The sequence below is a fragment of the Sparus aurata genome, chromosome 12, assembly GCF_900880675.1.
Source record: "Sparus aurata chromosome 12, fSpaAur1.1, whole genome shotgun sequence".
Classification (NCBI taxonomy): domain Eukaryota; kingdom Metazoa; phylum Chordata; class Actinopteri; order Spariformes; family Sparidae; genus Sparus; species Sparus aurata.
This window is the reverse complement of record NC_044198.1, coordinates 23,748,972-23,775,646: the sequence shown is the minus strand read 5'-3', so window position 1 is coordinate 23,775,646 and position 26,675 is coordinate 23,748,972. Positions and strand designations below refer to the sequence as shown.

Sequence of the window (26,675 nt, the reverse complement as noted above, 5' to 3'; positions counted from 1 at the left end):
TCACCACATCCCCAAGGATAGCAGCAGCTGAATTTGAGGTCATCATCAGAGAAATCTAATTGCTTACCGCTGTCCTAAAACTTCTGACTGCATTATTCATCTACCAGTAGTGGAGGAGTTAGAGAGTGAAGCTGGAGTGATGATTCTTAGACATCAGACTGATGCGCATGCATGGCCAAGTGATTCAGAAACCCCTTTTTTTCAAGCGCAAACAGACAGAAATTCCTTAAAAACACCCTGGAACTGTGAGGCAATGATAGTGCTTTGTACTGAATTATAATGCTTTACTTTGGTATGTGTTTCTTTAATGCTCGCATGCTTGTGTGTGAGTGTGCATGTACAGTAGAAATACCTTTCTGTACGGCTGTCTGTGCTCCCAAACACTCACTATAGAAAATAAGCCCGATTACATCAAGCAAATATGATAGAAACATACTGTTCTACAGGCCTCAGCTTTGGGAGTTTGCACACTTCTCTCTCTCTCTCTCACACACACACCCTATTACTCAGTCATGCTCTCATCTAATGCAATATCAAAAGTGCCACCACAGGACAGTCAGAGATCCGTTTTGCCGTTCAGAAGCAGGAAACCCAAGGAGGCTACTCGAGGCTGATCGCCAGTGAATGGAAAACACGGTGAGGGGAGACTGTTATTTCAGATCGAGTTAATATCTGCCAGTTGAGTCCGTCCACAAGATGAAGGTAGAAATGCATTAGTGTGTGTTATGGAAGGAAGGCTCCCATAATCGGTGAGGGTGATCGCCGGGGGGAGGGGGGGGAACGGGTGGCGCATAATAATAACAACAAAAATGGCAAATAGTAACATGAACTAGCAACAAATTCCTTTAGCTTAAAAGAACAGAAAGTCAAAGAATCTACACGAAAATGAAACTAAATTAAACATATAGCCAGTGCTACAAATGAAACAGATACTACAAATGTGACATTGAACACATATGTGTCTGATAGCCACTGTATCACGCAGACAGAGCCGCCATAACAACAGATACCCCTCCAGCCCTCCAACCCACCCAACTAAAATCTCCCCGCAGTGAAAGGTGACCTCCACAAAAAGCAATTAACGCTTGCGTGTGACTGTAGCTCCGTGAGAGCATTCATGTGTTACCTTGTTCTTGTTCTTAATGAAAGGCCACAGTTTGCCCTTGGTCTTGGTAGTAGGCTTCTCTTTGCCCTCTCTGGTGTTGGACAAGCTGGTTTCAGATGCCGTCCTCTTCATGGCCTGGCCGTAGTCCTCAAACTCAACGTCTCCCGGTGGCTCGAACCCGGACTTATAGGACTCCACAACCTGCTGCGAGTCCTAGTGGGTGGGGGACAACATGTTGCAGCAATAAGTGACAGCCTTACCCTTAATACATCTTTTTTATTATTGTTCTTTGGCCATTTTATTAGAGAGGACAGCCTAGAGGGACGAAAAGAAATGGGATGTGAGAGCCAGGGGACGATATGCAACAAATAGCCACTGTTCAAATTCAAACAGCAGGCTGTTGCAACGAGGACACATCTTCTGTACATGAGAGCTATACAAGCTATCTGGGGGAAATACATACAATAGCAAAATATCATCTGTTTTTTCTAATATCATACAGCCCCGATTTAAAAAGTACAGTCTTGAGAAATGAGTAGAATGATTGTTTTTTCTAGCTAAGTTTTCTAATAAGTATAAAGGTTTATTCTCACTCTAATTTTTGTGGATGCTTAATGAGACACATAACTTTCATATCATACATTTTTACTTTTTCAAGCCACATTTCCAGACTTTACACTTTACTGGGAGAATCATAGAAAAGAAGATAGTGACTAAAAGGAAATGTTGTTGTCTGTTTCTTTAGATTGTCCAGCTAATCAGCAGGTCTGGAGATAAGATGCAACACAATAGAGGCCTGGTGACTCTCCTGTTTACAATCATTTTTTCCCTGATAACACCTCATGAAAAGAAAGAGGGAGAGCGACTGACGTTGTTCAGTTTGTGGGCCACAAAAGAAAAAGAGCAAAAGACCCAAATCTGTCAGGCAGGAGTTATGACAAAAACAATGAGGTCAGGGACACCGCCAGTCTCATCAGACACAGGAAGGAGCACATTAATCAAGTCAAGTGTGCATCAGGCTATCTGAACTGATAAGAGCAGAAGGGGTCTGGTTTGAGTTAAGATCAGGGGTCACAAATCTGCTGCTGTGCACTGTATATGCGAGGAAGACTATGAGAGGAAGAGGGAGGAAAGTGGCATGTGATCTGTTGTTTACTGAAGCAGCCAGTCACAGGCTGGAGGTTGGAGTCATCTCCCTGGAGCTGAGCCATACACACGGCTAGACATTCTCACACACACACACACACACACACATGCGATCCCTGGGGAAAGACTTGTTTTTTTGTCGTACGAGCAAACAGCCAACATGTGACATCTCCATATATCCCACTACTCATTTTCTCTTGAACGTAGGCGAAGGCTGCCTTCTATTTCAACATCCAAATAATAAATAAATATGAGCCATGGGACAGATTCTACGCCAGCGCCTGCAGCTTCATGGAAGCGTGTCAACTGAAAATAGAGAGGTTCTTTTCAACAGAAGTTCTAGACTATAGGAAGCACAGTGATTGAACTTCCTCCTATTTCCAGAACAGGTAGAGACGGTATAGAAACCGTTGAGCATTTTGGGGAATTTACCTTATTCACCTTCCCGTGTTACCACTCTTATATCTGTCCATGAAATATAAAGTTACAGCCATCAGTCATTAGCTTAAAGGTGCAATATGTAAGAACTGGCCACCTGTTGCTTTCAAACTCGTGTGCTAATAACTGTAGCCATGGTTAGCTAGTTAGCTAAACCCCTGCAAAAGAAAAGTTAACGGCTGTTGACGTTTTTACGTTCGTATCTATAGCGACCAGGTTAGTTTTAGGGGAACTCAGGGTAATTTTCAGCATGCACGTTGCTAGGTTGGAGGTTGATGTTGTTGTTGTTGTTGTTTCCTGTGGAGACGGGGATTTTGCTAACACTCAGATAACAACAGAGGAGGACAATGCCGCCTGAAAAGCTCTGCCAATTGCGGGCTTTATACCAACAGTCTACATCTGGTGAGTCAGACTATACAGTGAGTAATACATCAAGTCCTTTCATCCTCAGTTGCAACGGTTCCCCTCAGACTTTCAGCATCATAAGGCTGAAAATCAGGCTGTTGCAGCTCTTAGCTCATTTCTGGAACTGGAGGGGAAATCTTTCATGTGTTCATATGGAACTTATTTGTCACTGATTGCTGAGGGGTGACTATGTCCTGTATTTTTTAGGCGACACAAAGTCCTAGTCGCTTTACTACAAAGGGGAGGCCGACACATAAATTGAACTATTGTTGGTTTAGCTATTATTCTCCTCCCACAGCATTTTGTTGTTCACAGGTGGCCTGTTTTTATTTTCAAAAAGCCCCTCAAAGACTTCCAACCCAATGGCACACTTGTTGCTCAGATGAAAGCCTAATTGGTCGTCCGTGGGTTGTGACTGACACCCTGGCTGAGTGAGTAATATGTCCCATATGGTGTGTGTGTGTGTGTGTGTGTGTGTTTGTGTGTCCATATATATCTCAGTCTGCATACTCACAGTCTTGGGCTCGATGGACTCAGCGGCTTTCGTCATGCCGTCTAAACATTTCCCCACGATGGGCAGCACTTGGCGGTCCACGTCTGCGAACGTCTTCATGCACACACCTAGCCTCTCGATTCTTTTCTCCTCCATGTCTTGAAGTTTCTGCGAAAAAAGCAGGCATGTTCTCATTTTAATATGAGTTTTACTAGCTTATACTAAAGAATAAAAGTTGAGTTTTGTTTGATAAAGAGCATCAAAGACTTGTCGTAGCATCTGGGAAATCTCTTATGCAGTTTAAACTGTTTTAAATGTTTGACCTGAAAACTTTTATTTGTATTTCACACTGTAACACACCAAAGCGCTTATACAAAATAACCTCACTCCTCATAATGACGGCTCAGCGTTTCTCACATGTTTAGGATTTATTTTTAGCGGTGGACCCCGAGGGGAGTGGGGGTGGTGGGCTGCAAATTAACTCACTAATGATTGCACATGAATGCACCATTCTGGCATACTTTTCAATCAGTCTGCACTCTTAGCTGCACAGAGCTTTTAAAGGCAGAAAGGATAAACAAAAAACATAAAAATATATATATTTCTTAGTGGAGGAAAACTGGGTGTTGACCTAAATACATTGTAGAGTTGTTCTGATACCATCTTTTCCTTCCTGATACCAATTCTGATGCCTGGAGTAAAACAAATACATACATCATTATTATTTTTCAACAGCTGTATACTACTTACCCTGTATGAGGGATTGATATGATTGCTATAATTGCTACAAATTACAAATGTTAGTTCGCTCGTGCCGTATAAAAATCCTGTGTATAGACTTAGTTGCCGGATTCTGGATCCAGCATTTCATGTAGTACTTGAGGCATTCGCAATACGGGTATCAGTATCAGAGCACCCAAATTTGATGTATGGGAAACACTGGTTAATAATCGGTTTGTGTCACAACAATTATCTGCAACAACAACACAATCGAAATGCGCCATATGTTGTAATATTTACCTGGAATATGTTGGGGATAACTGTAAAGTAATGTTCATTCTGCTCCTGGTTGAACTTCTGCAGGTAGGAGGAGTAATCGCCCTTACTGTCAGCAGCCATCTGGTGCCTCATCTGAGCTTGCTGTCGTGCCTGAAGGGGAAAAAAAACATAAAGCAAATGGGCATATCAGAGACACACTCTCCTCACTAAACCTCAGTGTCTCCTGATTAACAGACATATGGGTTAAACACACACACACACACACACACACACACACACACACACACACACACACACACACACACACACACAGCCAGAGCATCAAAATCTACATGAGTTGACACATTTGTGCATACGAGTGTTCATGCATGCACACACATAAACATAAAGGTTGTGGGCGCGTGGCCACAGGTGCAAATCTAAGTCAGCCGGCAGCAACAGCCATTGGCATCTGACCGCAGAGTATGTGGGCCAGGACAAACACATATCAAGAGAAACAACAGCCTGCACTGATGGAAGGATTTGGATTTTGATTGCCCGCCCAGTCTGGACTATCTCTACAGTTGATAATGTTGATTATTTTAAGCTAGTTCAGTCTGAGGGGGTTAAGGCAGGCAGTCAGAAACGCAGCAGGAGCAGCCTATTACGGATCCAAGGCAAGCAGATGGAGATGAGATTATCTCAGCTAGACAGCATGTGGGGTGTGTGTGTATGTGTGTCTGTATAGCTAAGTACTCATATCTGCTTCCTCTGAAGCCTGTCCACATGTAAAAACTGTTTTAATTGGGTCATTTTTAACAAAGGGTCACCTTTCGAACTCCTGATTACATTTAATCAACTGGATGCAGATGCACAGGAAAAAAACTGAGCAGTAGAGGGAACATAACCCTGATGTTTCATAGTCCTGAGGGAAACATTTAAAGGGCCTCGTCCAGTTCTCACCCACACACCACTCTGAGTCTCTCATACTCACATATGGGTAAGCAATAGATGACATAGTAGAAGAAGAGGAGGACATCGGAGCGGAGACGCTCGTCAGACACAAAGGTACATTATTTCCAGCACAGGAGGAGTGACAGCTAATACTTTGGTGGAAAATGATCGTCACAGCCTTTTAAAAAAAATAAGGAATGTGAAATCCAGACAAAAGCTAAAAAGCACATGTGAAAGACCAGCTGTTTGGGATCTACGTGACGGCCTGTGAGCATGCATTTGTGGGTATGTGCTGCTGTGCTGGTGTAGCCGGTGCATGCACGGTGTTGGGTAATGATGATGGCACACATCATCTCCATGGTAACTTGGCAGATAACGAAACCTTGTAACAAGCTGCTCGGCCTGCAGCCACATCCAGCACATCCTGTTGTCAGTTTCTGGAAATTACCTGTGTTTTTTCTGTTAGTCATACCAATGTGTGACAACACATAAATCTGCATCTATTAGGGATCGACCACTATGTTTTTTTCCCCCCAGTAATGGAATGTAAATACTTTACACACAAGTACTGCACAATTTTGAGGTGTTTAACTTGATGACTTCCACTCTACTGTTTTCACAGGCAAATATTGATAATCTAAGTTAATATTTGCTTTGTAGTTTGCATGTTACATCAGAGTCTAAGTTGAACATTTCGAAAGTGATTTACTTTATTGGCAAAAAAAAAAAAGAAAATCTGATGATCAATAAATGAATCTACCTCATAGTAATTAGTATATACATACATGTAAATATATGTAAAATGTACTTTTACATGGACTTTTGATACTTAAATACATTTATTGCCAAACTTTTACTTTTGTAGTGCATTTAATATAAGATAGTTATATCTTCAGACTTTTACTGAAGTACTATTCATATGAGTGACTCACTTTTACTAAAGTAATATTTAAGCACAATATATTTACTTTTCTCCAAGTATGAACTATTAAAATGTGTACTTGTACTTGAGAACAAGTAATTCCACTACATTTTGGAGGCAACTATTGTACTTTTTACTCCACCACATTTATTCAGTTACTTTAGTTACTGGTTACTTTGCAGGTTCAGACTATGATCTGTTGTTAGGCTACTGCTCAGCACGTGTTACCAATGAGATAATGTTGTGGGCGGGATAATTAGTAAGGACAGACAGTGGGGAAGCAGCTGCATCAGAGCCAAAGTAGTGTCTTCTATCTATCTATCTATCTATCTATCTATCTATCTGTCTATCTGTCTATCTATCTATCTATCTATCTATCTATCTGTCTATCTGTCTATCTGTCTGTCTGTCTGTCTGTCTGTCTGTCTGTCTATATGTCTATATGTCTGTAGGACTGTGGAACAAAGAAGAAACTTGGAATGAAAGTTGGAATGTAAGCTGTCGTGTTACACAACATTTTCAGCATTTCCCTCATTTACATTTCGTTACATCACACATATAAACCTCAGGCTGAGGAAGTGTTCGGCTGCAGACAGCGAGACAAGAAGCCACTGTACGGGGGAGCAGATCACAGTCAGACAGGACAGGGCGTGTTAACAGGGACCCGGTCGAGGAACGTGTGTTAGACTGCACAGGAGAGCGTGTTTGTGTGTTTATCGAGACACGAGTCGAGACAGTGTGTGTTCCCACAGACGTAACGGACTCTCTGCTCGCCGGACCTACCTTGTGGGAACTTCGCTTCAAGGCATTGCATAAAAATAAATATACAAACACACACACACACAAAAAGAGGATTGTTAGCCGTTTCCAGCTAAACAAGAAGTTGCCATAGATGCAGTTCCTGGACCACCAGGCGTGTCGTCATTTAAAAAAGGGAAGTTGGTATCACAGTAAACAAACACAACCACCACTGAATTAAGGGCATTGTGAACCGCTGTAGAGGCGGAACAGAAGTGAGAGTGTGCATGTTATTTTCTAATGCTTTCTGACATCTTTACAAATCTGGGAGTGAGTGTGAGGGCCAGGGGTCCCTCAAAGAACTGTAACAGGCTTTGTGGATATCTGGGCTGTGAATCCCAAACCCCAAATTGAGGGATTTGTTTTCCAGAGGAGGAGAGGGAACACTTAGAGGTTTGCTCCAGCTGCAGAGAAAACCGCAATACCTCAGCCTGAACAAACAGCAGCTTTTCTGCATTACAGAGGGACATCTCATCACAGACAAAACCTCCTGGAGCTTGACAAAGTATCATAAATTATGGCCGATTCTTTTTTATCATTACTGACAGGCAACTTCACTGAGAAAGTTAATATATCATTTGTCACTTATCGAATCCTACAGCGGCCTTTAGCTGCTTAATACTAACACACAGACATATAAACTCCCTATTACTTTGTCCTTTACCATACATAAGTTCTGTCCAACCCAGACCTACTTATACGCAAAGGCTTTAACCAAACAAAGCTGTGTTTGTGACAAGTCGTTGCTTCCGGTGATGAAGCACAGTTGCCTCTGCAAAGACAAAAACATGTTGAGACACGTGTTCTTTTCTGGGGCTTCAATTCATGACCACATTTATTTCCTTACAAACCAAGCACTAAGAAAATGACCCTTTACCTCTTTTTCACTTTCAAAATGATGCAGCCACTGTGTGCCTTTACACTCGACATGCTACTGAGCTAAATAAGTCTTAACACCAAGCTTGTGGAAGAGTGATGTGGCATCGCAGCTCGAGCATCTAAAACCACAGACAGAATCAAGAAACTGACAGACGATATAAACACAGACACTCCCTTCTTTTGTCATACTTCCGCACAATTTATCAAGAATCTAGTTACAAAATCACAGCTGACAGACTTGACGCCACAGATAAAACATGGCAAAAACGTACTCCTGTTAGTAATGCACATGGAAAAGAATAGAAAAAAAAAAAAAACGGGTGGGACGAAAATCCTGTCATCTTCCTCAGTCACTGATCTTCAGGGAATCCAATCCTTTCTATTATAACTTATTCATTTCTGAATAATGGAAACGCGAATAGGTGAAAAAGAGAACTCTTCAGAAAACCCACACAGAAAGAAATAGCGAATGATAAAGTGATTATTTTTGGCGGTGATCTATACATCGGCAAGCAGGGTGAGAAACAAAAAGCCCACATATTCATAATGAATATAAATGTAGCAATGTTTGCCACAGCTTCTTATTGTATGGTCTGCTTAAAGTCCAAAAAGAGAGTGATTTATGAGTTTTAAAGCTGTGTAAAGTGTTTCTTAAATTAAAAAACAGTACAAATTTGTTTCAGCCCATAAACTACAATTCTAATGCTGCGTACCATTGTACCAACACGTAACAAAGGCGTTTGGATTTACTTCCTAATTTCATTGCAGCCACTGGCTTCCTCAAATTTCACTATAGCTTTGAAGTCAACCTGCAGTATTTTTCCTGTGATGATGTATTTAATACATCACTCTCAGGACAAAGTTAGACATTAAGATTAACCCTAAAGGAAAAATACAGTATTGTTAACCTGAGTCTAACTTCAGATTGCATACTGGAGGAAGCAGCATGAGTCTCAAAATAAACTTTGGTTTTACATAAATCATTTCAAACGTTTACATCAGAATACTCTGAGTCTGCTCTTTCCAAATCTCTACAACAATGATGGCAGTGCAAAGTTATTACTACCAATAGTGACAGTGGACACAGTGGTGAGAATAAGGTTGAAAAATATCACCTTTACTCTTCGAAGAACAGAGACAGAAAAAATAAATCAAATAAACATTGCCACAAGCATAATATAGCAGTTACATCTGGCATTTTCTTGCTTACTAGTCTGTATTTCATACAATGTCAGAGAATCTTTAAAGCTGCAACAGGGACCGATCTGAATTTGTTTTCCACTGGCATGAATGATCCATGGAATAACTGTCGGCAGAATGTAAATAAACACATAATGCAGGAAAAACCATCTGCATTTTTAAAAGATCTAACATACTAAGGAGCTGTTTACATTATCACAGATATACTAACTGAATGAGAGCAAGGAAATACAGCAGTGAATAATGTGTATGAGTCTTTCATGCTTGAATAAATGAAATAACTGTAATCAGACACAACACCACTCTTGTTCGGAGACTAGCTTCTTGAGCTGCTGTACCGGGTCTTTCCAGTTGAGTTTGGTGTTAGCCTAAGCCTATTGTAGCTCTTTGGCTGTATTTCCAGAGTGCAGAAAGGCTCTTTATTCCAGCCTATATTTGCATAATAATCGGGTCTGAACTGTGTCAACTCTGAGCCTGAGCTCTGCTCCAACAGCTGATGAAGCAGCAGGAGCACGCGCCGCTGACCCATGATGCCTTGCGGGCGTGGGAGCCGTGTGGGTTAAAGGCTGAGATTTTGAGGGTCTCTTCTAATTGGTTATGACAACAGGAAATGACATCATCTACAGGCCCAAGGGGGCTCTGGTCTGCAAGGCCTGAGAATCGCATGAACACTGCGTGTGATTCATTGGAGATGACGTATAATCACAGAAACACCAAACTGTATATTTAAAAAAGCCAACTGATGTGTATAATCCAGAACACACATAAACACACACACACAAGCACCACCATGAACACATAGTCCTGTCTGTTGCAAAGCCCATTCAGCACAGCAGAGCGTTTGGTGGCTGCTCTACAGTGATAATGAGGACTCAGTGCTGCTATCAGCTTTGTTTTCAGCAGATCACTGTGCTGCTGATACAATGCCAGCTTTTACACGCAGCCACTGGCAACAAACACATGGTCACTCAATCTTTGCTGGGCTCGGTGGCATGAGGAGTCAGGGCAAAGAGGGGGGGAACAAAATGTAAAAGAAAATGGCAAGGGAAAGAGGAGGGTGCATGGTGGGATGGTGAGGAAGTCCAGGCAGTAGTGTTAAGCATGGAGGGTATAGGACAAGCTCGTGTGATTGGTGGCTTCTGCACGGTGCTGAGATGACACATACCTTTTCCACGTCAGCCTTAGTCACGTTAATGTCAGCATCCATCTTCTCAAAGTATTGCTGCGCTCTGTCTGCCTCTTTACAGTCCCTCTCGAACTTTCTTTTACACTTAAAAAAAGAGAATCAAACCTGATCAGTCAATGAATCTGTCATTTTCAGACATGAGACAATATACAACTTGACCTTTAAATAAGCAAAGTAATGAACGTCATAACATGTACATATGCGTCATATGGATTTCAGAGACAGCATTGTGTGCGACAGAGGTCAGTCTGTCACTGACACAGCAGTGAGGCCTGTAGCTTGCAGATTAAACAAATGTTCATAGTGGTCATTTGTGTACAGAAAAACAAGCATTCATCCAACCCTCTTTCGACCCCTCTAGCTGAACAATCAGTGTTTGTTAGGCCAGCGTGCACTCTGAACTATGTCTATCTGCCCCACACACAATGGGATCATTGAACGCAGAGAAGTTTGAGGAGGACAAGGCAGTTATGCTTCTCTCTCACACTCTTTCTCTCCCCCGTCAAAGGGGCCAGGCGGAGATAAGAAGTGGTGTTCTGTGCAATCTCTCCTTTAGCTCCTTCATGAAAACACAACCACTCCTGGATCTCTAAAGTAATCTTAGTCTGGTCTACGTGTTTCATAGACGGTTAAAAGACTCCACAGCTGAAGTGCAAGTGAAACTTAGTTTTGTATTTCTGTTTCTACTTCTACTTATCAGATCCTTCAAATTTTTTGCATTCTTAGCCTTCCACTCAAGGCGAGGATAACGTAAATCATGCAAAAGATTTACTCATTATTTATCTTTCATAACTCCATCCAGACGTAAAAGGCTGTCCTCTATATTCTTCCTGTACTTAAAACACTGCCCTGTTTTCAGTTCGAGCAAAATAAATAGTACATTGTTTGTTTCTGGTAAGGATTGAACAGGAGGTCCCTCAGGGCTCTGTGACCGGCCCACTGTTGATGTTTTCCTCTCCAGTTAGAGGCGCATTGTTTGCCATCTCCTGTATGTGCTCTCACTGATGATATATTCTATAGTCACATGGCCCTTTCTTAAGTGTTGCAGCATGTGCTTTCATATAACGGGGTATTGATGCAGATGACTGATTGTAAAGCCTTGAGCACTTAAGGTCAAAAGACAATCACTGCACAGATTAACATGGATGTTTTTTCCTTTATTCTGCAACGGTAGACTTGGATGTGTGATTTAAGGTACACCAGCAGCAACTTGAAGACTACAGCTAAAATGTAGTTACTGTATTTTTGTGTGTACTGCATTTTATGTAATGACAAAGGTAAGGTTCGGATAAAATTATGAAAAAAAACAACAAAATACTGATATAAAAAAGCAATCAAGCAACGTTAGCAAGCTTCTCATCTTTAGCCGGCACTGACTGTTGCTGACTTGACAATGACTTGTATCCGTTCTCACATTGTTTGTGTGTTAAAAGAACATAGCTCTATAACGACACTGCAAGCGAATTGTGGTTTTACAGCTGCAAAGGATGAAAACAAGTGGCAATTGATTGAACTTTGCTCATCAAAGTCTATCAAAGAGAGTCGCATTCAAACTTTTATGTAAATCAAATCAAAATTTCAGTTAATATACTTTATAGTTATGCATTTGGATCTCCAGTAATAGCTTGTTGGCATATGATGTCCTGCCATTATGTTGAAATGGTGCAAACTGCACAGACTCTACAAATGCCTATGGATTGCGTCATTGACGATTGCCCAAACCCTTGCTGTTGGGAGGAACAGAGTCAGATAATGCTTGTTTGTGCTGTGCATACTTCATCACTGGTAAAAGTGTGGCTACTAGCAAATTATTTCCTCACTTTGTAACATAAAAGTTAATGTTTTTCTCTTTCCTTTGCTGGAGTTTGTACCACTGTCATTATGCATCAACACATAGCAACAACGACAAACTTTCCTCTATCTCGTCCATTCTGCTTTTCACTTCCTCTATCTAAATTTCATCATCGGAATCAGAGAAAGAAGCTCACTAAAGATGGTTTCTGGCTTCTAGGTTAGGATTAGGACCAACAAAAACTGATTAAAGATCTAAATAGAGACTTTGAGTTGCAAAAAAATACAATGATAAACCTAACTGAATTTAATAAGGGACTCGAAAGGATTCAAGTCATGAGATCATTGGTTATGACATGAGGTATTGTGTTCTAGTTTTGTCTCACTTGAGCCAAAACTGTGACCAATGGCAACTGGCACTGCACATTGATGGGGTCACTTACTGATTCCAGCTGTTTCCACGAGCTCTCGATGTGCTGCTGTGCCTTTCTGCCATCATGGAAGTGCTGTCAGAGAAGCAGGGGAAGGAAAAAAAAAACATTAGAAATATCACCAGACTATTCACAAGCTTAGGGGATTTAAAAGTAGGTGAACCTGACCTTGACACTGTCAGGATAATAAATTAGAAGCAGCTGGAATGAGGGTCTCAACCATACCATTAAATACTATGAATATTACTCACACTGTGACAGTATTAATGTGAACTGAGAAAGTAGGGCATGTTCAAATAGACACTATACTGCAGCTACATTAAACATTATGAGCACAGGCTTAGCTCTCAGAGCTTTATACATGCTGGAGCAAATGGCTGTAAGTCTATTTGATTAAAGATCAACCAGATCACAGCCCACTAGTTCAACACAGGTGCACCAACATTGTGTTTAACAGCTCCAAAGAAAAAGTGTTACAATTTCAACATTCATTCGACACCAATACTAAAAAGCATCTGAAGGAAGGCTTTATACTAAGTAGAGATTCCAGGGAAATAAAAAAAGGTCAAACATGCTGCAGATCAAGTAACAATGACAACCAAGGGACTAATAACTGTGTGGTAAAGCCGAACAGACGCTGCTTTTATTAAGCAACAAAGTCACATGTCATGGTGCCAACGGCAAGGTTTGTGTTGGAAAAAAAACTTCTAAGAGAGTGAGAGTGAGTGGAATCTGCACAGCTCTCTCACAAGGGAACTCAAAACAGAAGAGACTCGATACAAGAAAATGTATTTAGTCTAAAAGACAATGAACCAGTTGTCAGTGGGAAGACACCCAATCTTATCTATTTAAAGCAAATCTCAATGTCTCAATTCTTGTCACCTAAATTGAACTTTGTTTTAGTGCTACTTAGCATCTATTGGCATGTAAGCACACAGCTAAAATAAGATGGATGAAAAGCATGGTAAACAATATGTTTGACATCAACATGATAACATTGTAATTGTAAGCATTTAGCTAATTTGTTGAATAAATAACACATGTTGTGACTGTTGTAACCATTGTACTGACAGTGTGATTTGATACTGCCCCTGAGCAAACAGGATATACAGTACCAGTAACACGGCAGTTACAACTCTTAGATGAGAAAGTAGAATGAGAAACAGCAAAAGAAGAATGGATAAAGTCAGAACAAGGGTTGGACATGAAGTGAGAAGCTGACAGGAACAAACCAGGAGATAAAACAAACACGGAGGAGCCAGATATTGTAATCTATGGGGAGACAGGCAGGTCACAATGGATTTTGGCACCGTCAAGTGTGGCACATCAGACAAGGCTAGGTGGCAGCTGCTGGGTCTGAACTCACGCAGCACATACGCTGTGTGTTTTTGTAAAGGCCTGGCTTGGCCTATCTCGCTCAGGGGGACTACAGCACTTGGCCCTAAGGCATAGCTCTCTGTATGGATCACAGCCAACTTCCCTGGAAACATAGAGCACCACTTTTAAACCTTTGTTGTTTGGAAATTAGACTGTGATTACTCATAAAGCATATAAATACTTCCTTTGTTACCTGCCGTCACGTTAATCTGCTAAAGAACCCAAAAAGAATTAAATGAAAATGACTCCAAGACTTGACTGTCAATTAGGTATCCCCTGGCTACAGAGACTGCGGAAGCGAGGGTCAGTAGCTGAGCTGAATATCGATGCTGCCATTCAATAACGGACACAGGCCGTTATAAAGAACAGAAAGCTTTTGCTTGCACTTCTCTTGTGTTTCAGCTCGCTGGAAAGGCACAGGGAAGTCCTCAGTATTCTCTGTGCTAACTCCAACGCAGGCAAGAGATGTGAAATTAAGGGGCCTGGAAGGTTAATCTCACCTGCATAAAGCTGAACATGGGAGAGGTTAGTGAGAATGTGCTCTGGTTTACCTCAAGCACTCACACTTCTCATTTCCCAAGGTTTCGAGGGAAGCTGAGTAGAATGAGGAAGTGCTCCAGTGTTTCAGGGGAAGTATTCAAGCTCGAAAAGAGAATGGGACAATGTGGAAGAAGTCCTGACGAACCAACAGACTTTATAATCAAGAATTAGCTTTTTCCAACTGCTATGAAGACCCTGACCTTCAAATTCCTGTTTGACAACAGCAATGAAAATTATTTCAGCTAAATAATGATAAGACAGAGCAAGGATGCCATAAAGCCTTCTCTCAACATGCAGCACCAGACTGTGACATCATTGTTACTGTGGAGAATGCGTTCAACCAAATATTTGTCTCCATAACAACATATCTGAAAAATATCCAGCATCTCATGCGTTCTGCATCAACAGATCTTCTATCACCACGCAGATAAACAAACCGCGCTGACACGTTCTCCCAAACAGCGCCGCCATTTTCAACAAGATCCTGCTGGAGGATGTTTAAGCTCACTCAATTTCAAACACGATAAAAAAGAAGTGCATCATCGTTTCCAGCCATCTGTGATGCAGGTATAGATGCTGCAGCCATGGAGCCAGATGTTCTGCAGGGTTTCGATACAAAGGCTGCAGAGATACACTCAGGCTGACGAAGAGCAGACAGACACACCCTCTCTTTTCTTTCCCCCCCACACGTCCCTCTCGGTAACAGCATGAGACTGCTGGCACTGTCAGGGACATCTGGGGTTGCCTCAACAGGTTGGTGACCTGAAGCTGCCACTCACAGTTACCCAGACATTTGCAGGACTAAGTGACACATAGAAAAAAAGCTGGGCTTAGCACACTGAGAAACCGTCCAAGCTTTAACTACATCAATATAATAACTGTAATAAAAGTGGGATTGGAAAATATGATCGTTATCCATCCAAGCACATTAGCTCAGATGCAGCAAATTTAATATTTACTTAATAACACAAAGTAGGACAGCTCTCGGTGCTATGACTTAATTCCTCATGCTAGTCCCTGCTCTTATGCAGCTCCTGGTACAACACAGACCACCAGACCCCCTCAAGGAACTGTACGACTTTAAACAGAACCTCATGTTTAGACAGGTTTCAATTAGGGCTGGGCAATATAGGGGCTATATATTGTTGGCGTGATATGAGACTATATATCGTCTTAGATTCTGAATATGTTATATCATAATATTACATAAGTGTTGTCTTTTTCTGGTTGGTTTTAAAGGCTGCATTACAGTCAAGTGATGTAATTTTCTGAACTTACCAGACTGTCGTAATCATTAGAACCACATTACTGATGATTATTTATATAAAAAAAACCTCATTAAGTTAATTAGGGCTGTTACGATACAAATATTTAAAAACAAAAGGAAAAAAGCTATCTGTTAAATCAATCTTAAGTTTGTTTATTGTGTGCTTTGGCTGCTTCTTTGTCAAATGAATAACATTTGTTAAAAGAATGTAGGGAGGTGGAGAGAGCGTCTTTGCCACCATAACAGTTTTTTTGTCTCAACATGATTTTGCACAGCAGTAGAAAATCAATGGGTAGCAGCCACACACCAACTAGCTAACAGCTACAGCTAACAGCTAACAGTTAGCTGCTACCGCAGCTTTTTCTTATTCTGTTTTCATTTTAACACGACTCATGTTAATGTTTTGCGAAACAGTCACAATAGTCATCTCTACATTATCATCGCAATAATCAAAATGGTCAAAAGTATCATGACATCTGATTTTGTTGCCCAGTCACAGCCTTTATGAAGTGTTTTTGAGGAGATTTTATTTTAAGGCCCCATTGCCCAGCCCTAATTTGATCAATTTTCTGCACTGACACACACAAACAATAAAGCATCCCCTGTTGTTTATAATGGTGTCTCAAGCTTGAACTACAGTGGCTATCTGTCTACTGTCTATGTTGTCTGCCTAAGGGCTGGGCAATACAGTCTAAGGTATTTTAAACTTCATGCTTCATTGCCTGGAATTTCAACTGTCTGTAGTTAACAAGAACAGTCTCAGTGAGATTGGTAATATGTCTAGCAAGACTGCAACAACAATACCGTATGACGCTGCTTTGTGAGACGTGAGTGGCAGGAAAAGGACCGGCGATCCTCAGTGATGTATCACACGCTAGCTTTGGTGAATATGAATTGTAACCATGGTACCACCTGTGCCCAGAGATCCTTTCAGTAGATTACCCTCCAGTACAGCTCTAGCAAACAAATCTTTTGGATCTAATGTGTGTGACGCTTGTTTTACAGTTTCCACAGACAAGAACTTCTGAAAGGATAACGAAGAAAACTAACTGAATAATGTCCAAAATCTACGATAATATATTGTCTCATGTCACGATAACCATTTAATATCAGTATATTACCAAGTCTTAAGCTGCCTCTCTATTTTCCAGTGCAAGTGTCCAACATGCTCTGATGGGGCTAAGTGTGACAAACACCCTGTGCGACTCAAGCTCTTCCCTTCATGTATACCTTCATACATTATACATTCAGAAACTGTGTAATACATTTAAAGTAAAGCAAACACTCGGGTTGGAAATCACCCAACACCTTCTGCTGTCTGACAGATAAGAGAGGAACGAAAACTTGCTCCAGCACTGCATTTGAGTTTACGTGTGTGAAGAGGTGCACATGTTGATCTGTGAGCGCACACGAGCTGATCCGTTAGTCATTCATTGAAGTGACTCGGTTCGCAGGAATGTGCACCTGCAGCCCTGTACAGATGTCAACACACATATAATCACATATACTAGGAACAGCCACAAGTCATACAAGATCTAGAGATGATTAAGACTCATGAAGGCTCCGCTGAGACTCCTCTGCTCATGTTTAAACCATTAGGCGGCAGTTCAAACGGGGTGATATTGCATTCTGGAGCGAGATGTGGTGACGGTGGGAAGATCAATTCTCCCTCCCTGCTTTGTCTTTCCACTCAACACAAGAAGGCATGCGAGGCCACTCTGGAGAGACACATTGTTCTGATAGTGTTACACCGGGGCCGCTCTGCCTCTGAGAGATAAATGAGGGCACTATCCGCTGCCAAACCCACCTAAAGATGTTTTACAGTGCATTATGGTTTTCAGCTGACTTTTGCACTAAATGCACTGCTTATTTTCCGGGCACTGCAAGCTGAAAGAGATGTATTCTTTTTATTATAGCTGGTTGAACATGTCACATCGCAGCAGGATAAAACAGATATAACTTCTCCCAACACCAAAAGATGTAATTATGTGCTTGGCTGTGGCTGCAAGTGGATTCAAAAGAGCACGCACTGAACTAACCCTCACGTGGACTCCTTCAGCAACACAAGTTGATGTATGCAGTAAATATAGTATAGTGACATGAAAGTGTTGGGAGTGAATGAGCAGCTTCTGGACATCTGAGTGTGTAAGGGTCTTATTAGAGAGGATACCTAAGCCCTGTGATCAGCACTATGCTGACCGAACACCTTATTATGATTCCTCAGCATTATCTCAGTCCAGTGAGACTTAGGCTCTTCATCCCATATTAACCCTGCCTGCTCTTCATCATTGCCTATTATACTAGAATGCTTTAAACAAGCAGAAGTAATCTATTGAGGTCATGACATATTTTGATAAGAGATGCACCGATCGACCGTCCAGGGCATTTTTTTTTTAGCACGACAGGTGCGAACCGGCAGTTCAGTGTCGGATATATCTGAATCTGTGCCAGTCATGTTTATACGCATGCTGACCACCACTCACCGAGAATTTACTGTGTAGTTATTTGAAAGATAGAAAATCGGAATCGGTCAAAATCTGAAACAGCAGGTCAGACTTTTTAAAAAATCGGAATCAGCTCACTTACAATTGGTGTATCTCAATTTTTTTTTTCTACATCTAATGATTTAATTATGTATGCATAAAACATTGCATCAAGTGGTATGATGTCTGTAAAAAAGTATATGTGCTCTAAAAAAATCCCTTCGGACAACATTCTTGGCCTCACCTCTGATGCCACCCCAAGCTGAGCTCAGTAAGAGGTTCACTCAGGGAAACAGCAAAAGGGAGGCGGAGGAGAGTTACAAAACAACCCCACGTGAGAAACTAATGAACTTTTTTTTTTTCTCCCTCTGATTTGTAGTTTTGATTCTACCTGTCCAAAAAGCTCCCTATAAACCCAGGAGGGGACGGCCCTGACCCTCCTCTAATCCCACTGTCTGGGTCTGCCCGTGCAGCTTTGTCTGACGTAGACACAAATCAAAAAAGCTGCAGCAAGAAAGAGCACTGAGTGGTGCTTAAAAATTCATGGGAATGGAAGCAGAGGAAAGAATGACGGGAAGCTGGGGGAAGTCATGAGACACCTTTGAGAATATTACACTCTTTCTACAGGCTTCTATGAAACTGTGAAAAGTTCTTTGAGAAACAGAGGCCAATTTTATCCAGTCTTTCTTTTCTTTTCAACACTTGAACATCTCAAAGAGTGGCATTCTCCATCATTCATGAGAGTGTTGAGGACATGACTGTGCCTTATAGATAAATAAATAAACTCAATGGCGTACATTTACCCTATAAGGACACTGAATGCGACTTAGAAACTATCTGTCCAATGTCTTTAAAAGAAACGATTCTCTGTTCTGTAAAGACACTGTAAATTATACGGTCATGCAACGAAGGGAAACCCCCTGCACTGGCTTACTGAAGCAACACTGTTGTTTAGTCAAGGGAGGAAGACACATGACAAACTATTCATAATATCTGCTACAAAAAAACATGATGAGAAACTGTGGGTGCAAAGCCTGTGAAAGAGACACTATGGGGAGATAATGAGAAAGACAGCAAGAGAGTAAACTGGAGGAAAAGCAGCGAAATGAAGAGGAAGAGGGATGTCAGAGTGACATCCTGCAGCCTCTGGATCTGTCCACGGACCCTCTATCTGGACACTAGAGACCCAGATGCTATGACAAGCTAAAAGAGCAAAACAGGCCTAGGGGGGATAGATAATTCCCCTTCAGACGGTTGGAAATCCCCTTACTCACTCTGGGTTTTTTGCACACAAAAAACACGAGCTGAAAATCAAAACTGATCACTAAAATGTGACCCGGGGTTTCCTGCATCTAGCAGCCGGTGCAGCAACACGGATTGTCACCAACTGTGCACATGAAAATATACTAAAAGAGGTCACCGTGCCTTTGAGCAGCCCTCTGGTTTTTGGTTTTCCACTCCAGTTCCCTCAGCTGGACTTCCCGTGACACCATGACAGACTTTTTCAGAACATACTTCTTTTTTTTTACAACTGGGTAGTTTTCTCCCTGCTCTATGGATTAAATGGGCATCATACCCTTATCTATGAATCATGCTCTGCAGGTTCACCCGCTCTTCCAAATCACTTATAACTGCAGGGAAGAAAGTGACTTCAATGTTTAAGAATAGTGTGTGGTGCACCAATCTATTGTAAGTTGGTTTAAAAGAGAGAAATAGGCCTGTAATGATAGAGAGTACGACTTTCTTCCATAAAAAGGACTCATTCAGTCACGTTTTGCACTTCTGGCGAGCCTTTGGGTGTATCTATATTTACTCTGCGATGACCTCAGCTCTTGCAGAATAGAGGATGCAGAGGAAACTGGCTGCCTAATTTATTGTCAGCCAGTGTTTCTGTTTCCTTTTCAGAATCTAAGTCCTGCTGTCTAAAGTATATGTTTGATTTTAAAGGACAGAAATGGGGAGAATCAGAAGATGTTGTGGACAAGATGCAGATGAAGACCTAGAAAAACAAAGAGTGGATGTGTAAAAAAGAGCACAAATGACTCACCGATTTTCTTTCCGACTTGAGATCCTGCAGGTAGCGTGAAAGCTCGGTGATGATCTGAGATGTCAGGTTCTCTGCTATGACCTCGTGTTGACCCGCGTAGTCGTTTAACTCATTAAGTGTCGTCAGGAAGGCTCGACAGAAGGTGTACCTGAGGCGACACAGGAAGTGATGTCACAGGAAAGATGGTTTAGTGGTCAAAGTAGTCATTTGGTTACAAAATAGCAGTAATAGTTAAGATTTGGTTTGGAACAGATACGTGGTTTAAAAAGAAACATATTAAAGGAACAGTTCGACTTAAATATGAGGCTAAAGCTAGCATCTGCTTAGCTGAGCTTAGCTTAGCATAAAGACTGGAACCAGGTAGCCTGGCCCTGTCTAACCAATTCAAAGTCATTCAAATATATGTTTTCTTCGCTGCAAAATTTAAAACTTGTGTCTGCATTTTCCAAAAATATTTCATAAAAATATTCCTTTAATTTATTTGTGTATAAGATCCATTAACTTACTTGCTCTCCTCCTCCTCCCGCGAGTTCTTCTTGGGTTGATACTTCTTTGATAGATTCCTGTGAGGAGAAAGAGTTGAGCCTGGTCAGACATTTCTTACGGTATTTTCTTTAAAAGCACAGTCTGCAGACGGGTAGTGCACCATTCCCATTATGTTTCCCTGATGCTGCCCTTATGGACCTGCCAAAGGATCATCCAGTACACCATTCAATCCAGCAGAGTGCTTTCTTCTCCTACGTCCCCTTTCCTCTCTTCAGGTCATAAATCATCGCCTCCAGGAGTATGCATGCAGAACCAGTCACCAGAAACAAGCATGCTTTTATAATGCAGCCTTTGCCCTTGTTTTGACTCTGGCTGCATGTTCGTGGCACAAGATGAATGCAGTGTGAAGAGGAGAGGCAAAAATGTCATGTGTAGGGATGAAAGCTGCCACTCGCTGTTGGTGAATGGGTATTATTATCCTCATGACAGTCATTCAATGTCCTTCTCTCAACCTAGCTACTGTCGTGTTGCTTGACAGACTACGATACATCATGTCACGTTTGTTTCACCGTGACACCGACACACTCCCGGCCCAATTGTGCTGATGCGCTCTTTGATGGCTTCTCTGTCAACAGGAAATAATAACATGCACTATGTTTGATGGATTTGGGTGCACATTGTTTACTTATGCCTTCAGGATCCTTTGACTAATTAAAGAGCTCTGTTGTTATGATAAAAAAGAAACGAGTGGTACAAGAAGACAAAAAAGGCGGAAACAAACAACACAAGCCATTTATATTTTCACTAGGGCTGCACGACATGGTCAAAAAGTCAAATTGCCATAATTTTTGGCAGATATGGTGGCCGCGATATTATTCCTGATTAGTGGTATGATTCATTTTCACTGAAAAGCCATGATGATGTCAAATGTGTTGGGACATGTTATCTTACATCTGGAGAACATCTTTGAAATGCCAAAAAACACAATTTCCAAGAGACCAAAGAGACGTCTTCAAATTGCTTTCTCTTGTCCAACCAACAGTCAAAAATCCAAAGACTCTTCATTTACTATCACAAATTACAAAAGCTGCAAATCCTCACATTTAAAAAGCTGCAACCAGCAAATATTTGACGTTATTGCTTGAAAGGTGACTGACAAGACTTAAGAGAACCTATTAGGCTTTTTCTTGTCCTTCAATGTTTATATCATGTTCCTCTACTATATGCTCCTGAAACGCTGTGTCAGTAGTCCCTCCTTTAATTCTATGACTTCTTGACATCACACTATGTCACCCGTCACACGTAGCCAAGCAGCTAATTTGGCATGTAAGACCGGCTTTAGCACAACTGCTCTGTTTTTGTTAGTTGCGAGCAGTTGCCCAAAATAAAATTATGAACCTGAAAATAAGCATAATATGTCTCCTAACTAATTGCAGCTCTAGTTGTTTGTCCACAACCCAAAGGTATTTAGATTACTTTCAAAGAGTTGAAGAGAAACCAGAAAATATTCACAATGAATGGTTGCAGTTTTAATTCTGTCTAATGTTGTAAATTGCTTTGAAAGAGCTGTTAACAGTCGATCGTTGTCACTTCTCTTGTTGTGAGATTACAACACTGTAATCTCACAACAAATCTAAATGCCTCCACTTGTACATGCTGTAAAAGGGTCCTGCAAAATTCCTGCTGGAATAAATAATGCACATGTAAAAAAAAAATTAACTACATGTAATGTGTGTCAGTGCTCACCCTGCCAACATCCCCCACACTCCTCTTCCCTTGTGGTGTTTGCACTGTTGCTAGGCAGATCTATCTGTCTATCTCTCCCCCTGTCATTCTCACCTCATCTCTAAGTATAGCTGCCTCTTCCCGCTAACTCTCTCATTCACCCACAGCCAGATGTCATGTGTCAGATTGTATCTGTCCGCTCACCCTCGACAACATGTTTGACAAATTTGGCTAAATTAGGGTAGCAGCGAGAGCTTAATTAGGAGGATAAAACAAAGCAATTTTGGCTGTATGTTTGTCCATGTGTGTCTGGGTGCTAGATGATCCCACATGAGTGCATGACTGCTGCACACTGCTTTATACTGTAACCACATGAAGACAGACCCTATTTCACCCTCACCCCGTCTCTCTTTTGTTAGCAGGACTTTATTCCTACTGTGTTATGGATTATGCCAGGCTGGAATTTGGGGGAGGAGGAGGAGGAGGCATTAATGCATTGCCCTGCGATGACTAGACTGAAGCATTGTGCATGTTTACACCAATGCAGTGGAAGAGGATTATTCATGGATTAGTCCAGTGCGGTTGGTATGGTGACAGAAATGGTGCAAAGTATTGTAGTAGCCATAGATGACATTGAATTGGTGAGAAATGTAGGCTATTTGATTTAGTTTAATAGACTTACTGGATCTGCAACTGTGTCAGAACTCTTTAACCTCGCTTAGACACTTACACAGCTGGTGATCGATAATTTTACTACAACTCGGACTGACCCAGTTTTGCAATTTGGGTGGATGATTTGATGTTTTTAGATCGGCATTGATCTTGAAAGCATCCACAATCTACTTTTTTGTGAGGGAATAGTAAAGGCTGAGGTATTTAATGTCCCCTTACTTCTGTTTCCAAACTTTACCTTACCTCATAGACCAATCAATCCAGGCTAAGTGAACAAACCAATAAGGTGATGTAGCCGACTACATCAGGCTAGGCTAATAGGATGCATTACTTCACAAATTGTAAGTAACGCAACATGAGATAGAGTTAGCTGCATGCCAACTGCTGCAAACTATAGCTGCTGTTAGCTAGTTAGCTCAGTTAGCTGTGCAGTTAGTGGTACAGACTGGAGACTGGGTACCAGGGTAGAACTGGTGTTAACAGCACTTGCACAGAAACCAGACTGGGACAGGCCAATGCTAGCTGGTTAGCTTGGTCACTTCAGTAGATAGCACAGAGCTCAAGCTGACAAAATTAATATAACAATTTGGTCTATAAAATGTCAAATAATAGTAAAAAGTTTGGATGTCCTCTCAGAGCCGAATACGATTCAATCAAGATCCTGAAACACGAAGATACTGAATTTACTTTCACATGAAACAAAGAAAAGCAGCAAATCCTCACAATTGAGAAGTTGGAGGAAGGAAATGTTTAGCATGTTTCCAAAAGAAATGGCTTTAACCTTTACTCGGAAATAGTTGATTATACTTCTGTCCACTAACTAATCGATTAATCGGCTACTTATTTCATGACTCTAAATGTCTTAGTGAGCCATACCGGTAAGCAAAACCAGAGCTGCGAAATCTGCAGTTATATGGAATGTGTATAACTGCACCTTACTTGTTAACACATGTCAGAATGTCTACAGTGAAAAGGCCTCTTACCTCTGTTATGAGACATAAGAACAGAAGGAAAAAAACAACACGGAAATACAGGAACTAGATCACAGGGGTCAATGCAATTACTTTATTGGATCTCACAGCGCTGCATTTTTTTAGGTTTGCGCGTGTCTGTGAGATTAAATCTAATTTCTTGAGCTAAGTTGATTACGAAGGATAATTAGTCCTGAGATATGTTTAAGTAGCACCACAAGAAGCACAGTGTGTGGGGAACACAGGAAAACCCTATGACTCAGGCTATCCTGACTGCATCCTAATTTCCTCTTTTTAGTCTTTTTCTGACAAGTGTGTCAATGTGAATGTACGTGTGTGTGTGTGTGTGTGTGTTCAACTAGATTACAGGTCCAGTTTGACAGCAGGACCTCTGTTTAAGCACACTGACTGAAACGACCGCACCATCTGTGGAGCTGGAAGTTCTGTGAAAGCCAACCTACTGCTGCAAGATGAGTCGACCCCCCCCCCCCCCCCCCCCCCCCCCCCGCACGTTCTTTTGTCAAACATATTGCGGACAGATGCTAACTAATTGAGTTATTATTATTAGATACACTGTATGTGTCAAATCTGTGGGTGCATATGTTTTTCGGGGGCCACAATATTTGCTAAAAGCACTGCTGTAATTTGGCTTTAAAGAAATGTATTTTGGACAAAACTAAGACTCATACAGTAGTTGTACACATGAATAAAAGCTCAATTAAGATGATTAAAGTCGTATGAATGCACAATTACATGATTTTAATACGTCTGACATTGTTTCTCTTAATTAAGATGTTTCAGGAAATGTATAGAAGGCAGACCAAATTAAGAGACAGAGAAACAGTTGATATGTAAAAAAAGTACTTTTTAACAATGTTTTGACTCATCGATTAATAGCGAAAATAGGACTCCTATTACATATGCACCTGAATTTATGTGCAAAAACTTCATGGGTGCAGGGATATGCTGTAAGGTTAATGCTCGCATGTAAACACAGACCACTAGTCCTATTATCTCAAGCTGACTTAAGTCTAAAAAAGACGAGCGGTATGGTCTGTAGAGGATCTGTTACCGGGGGTTGCAATCTGAATACTGGATTGGTATTGGCTAGTCAATATGAAATAGGGGGTTGGGGTCAATACTTAAAGCATTAGCCATATTGCAAGGCCTCTTTAAAGATGAGGATTGGGGATTTGTGGGGGTATCTCCTACTGTGTTGGGATGAAGAGGGGCCTTAAGAGATGCATCCTCGCCACGCAAGGCTGCTCATGCTCCCATCACTGCCTTTGAAAATCAGTGACTGCACCAAAACAGAGTTTGTGTGGAGCGAATCGGAGGGGGGCGAGGCCTACACTTGTGGTTGGAGGAAAAAAAGAAAAAAAAAATCTGGGTCAGACGTGGGGTTGATAATGCTGATACCTACGAGTCTCTATGGAAACACAAGCTCCACCCCATCCCCCCACAACCTGACTTCCTCTTGCCTGAAGCAGAAGCTAGCAACAACAACGGACAGCGTTTATGCACGAGGGAGAGAGAGGGAGGCAGACAGAGAGACTCTTTTCAGATAAAAAAAAAAGAGAGAGAGAAAGATGGAGATATGCACTTCAGGTCTGTTTATTAAGCTCTACACTTGCATTAAGCCATTATGCCCTGCCTGAAGCAGACCATTCCTATGAAAATACAATGATAATTAATGTAACACTAATGTACGAGACCCCTTATGGGAATGCTCGTTTCAGTTTCTCCTTCCACAGGGAGGCCAGAGGTCACGGTCAGCTACACAACGCGCTTATAAGGATCCAGTCTCTTGTTTCAAGGACACTTCAGTAGGTCAAATCTTGCCGTTGAAGGGAAAGGGAGGTTTCTTTATCGAAGCCACCTGGATGGAAATTGTCACCCCGGTTACAGCCCAGCAACCCCAAATACGGATCAACCGTCCGCTTGAGTACTCACCTAATTTGTTTTGCATAGTTGGTTTCAATCTCTGACCTCTCCTTGACAAATTTGGTGTATTTCTCCAGATACTCGATCCCCCACTGTGTATGCTTCTCCAAGTTGTCAAACTGATCCTGCAGGAAAGAAGAGAGTGTATAGATTAGTGTTGCAAAAATATCGATTCTCCATACAAACCCATTCAAAATGTTGGACACAGTTTCAGTACTCATTTTCTATAGTATTGACACACCATTGAAAGCTGCACTCTCTCATCATCTCTTCTCTACGACAGACGAGTTGACACACAAACACATCAGGGTTACCGCCAGTGTAATGCAAGACCAGTCTTAACATCGTGGATTCTTTTTTTTTTTATGTAATTTTAGGGTGCAATATGTTACTATTTTAGTTGAAAACACCAAATTTATATGAATCCTGCACCATGG

At 41.4% G+C, this 26,675-nt stretch overlaps 1 protein-coding gene across 32 annotated transcripts in view; it reads right to left on the bottom strand.

Moving 5' to 3' along the window:
* The window catches only part of fnbp1b (formin binding protein 1b), a 66,518-nt gene that overhangs the window by 19,328 nt on the left and 20,515 nt on the right, over nt 1–26,675 (bottom strand). For 18 of the 32 annotated variants that reach the window (XR_003986148.1, XR_003986150.1, XR_003986153.1 and 15 more), the window contains exons 2-10: nt 26,248–26,363; nt 20,947–21,003; nt 20,441–20,588; nt 12,739–12,801; nt 10,484–10,588; nt 7,225–7,239; nt 4,608–4,736; nt 3,609–3,755; nt 1,127–1,318 (exon numbers count right to left, since the gene is read on the bottom strand). Coding sequence is in view for 7 of the 32 variants with exons in the window: in XM_030435193.1 (XP_030291053.1) it covers nt 1,127–1,318; nt 3,609–3,755; nt 4,608–4,736; nt 7,225–7,239; nt 10,484–10,588; nt 12,739–12,801; nt 20,441–20,588; nt 20,947–21,003; nt 26,248–26,363 (972 nt within the window). In the remaining 25 variants the exon portion in view is untranslated. The remainder of the gene's footprint in view (nt 1–1,126; nt 1,319–3,608; nt 3,756–4,607; nt 4,737–7,224; nt 7,240–10,483; nt 10,589–12,738; nt 12,802–20,440; nt 20,589–20,946; nt 21,004–26,247; nt 26,364–26,675) is intronic. The other 14 variants (XR_003986152.1, XR_003986154.1, XR_003986156.1 and 11 more) reach the window with 1 other exon arrangement.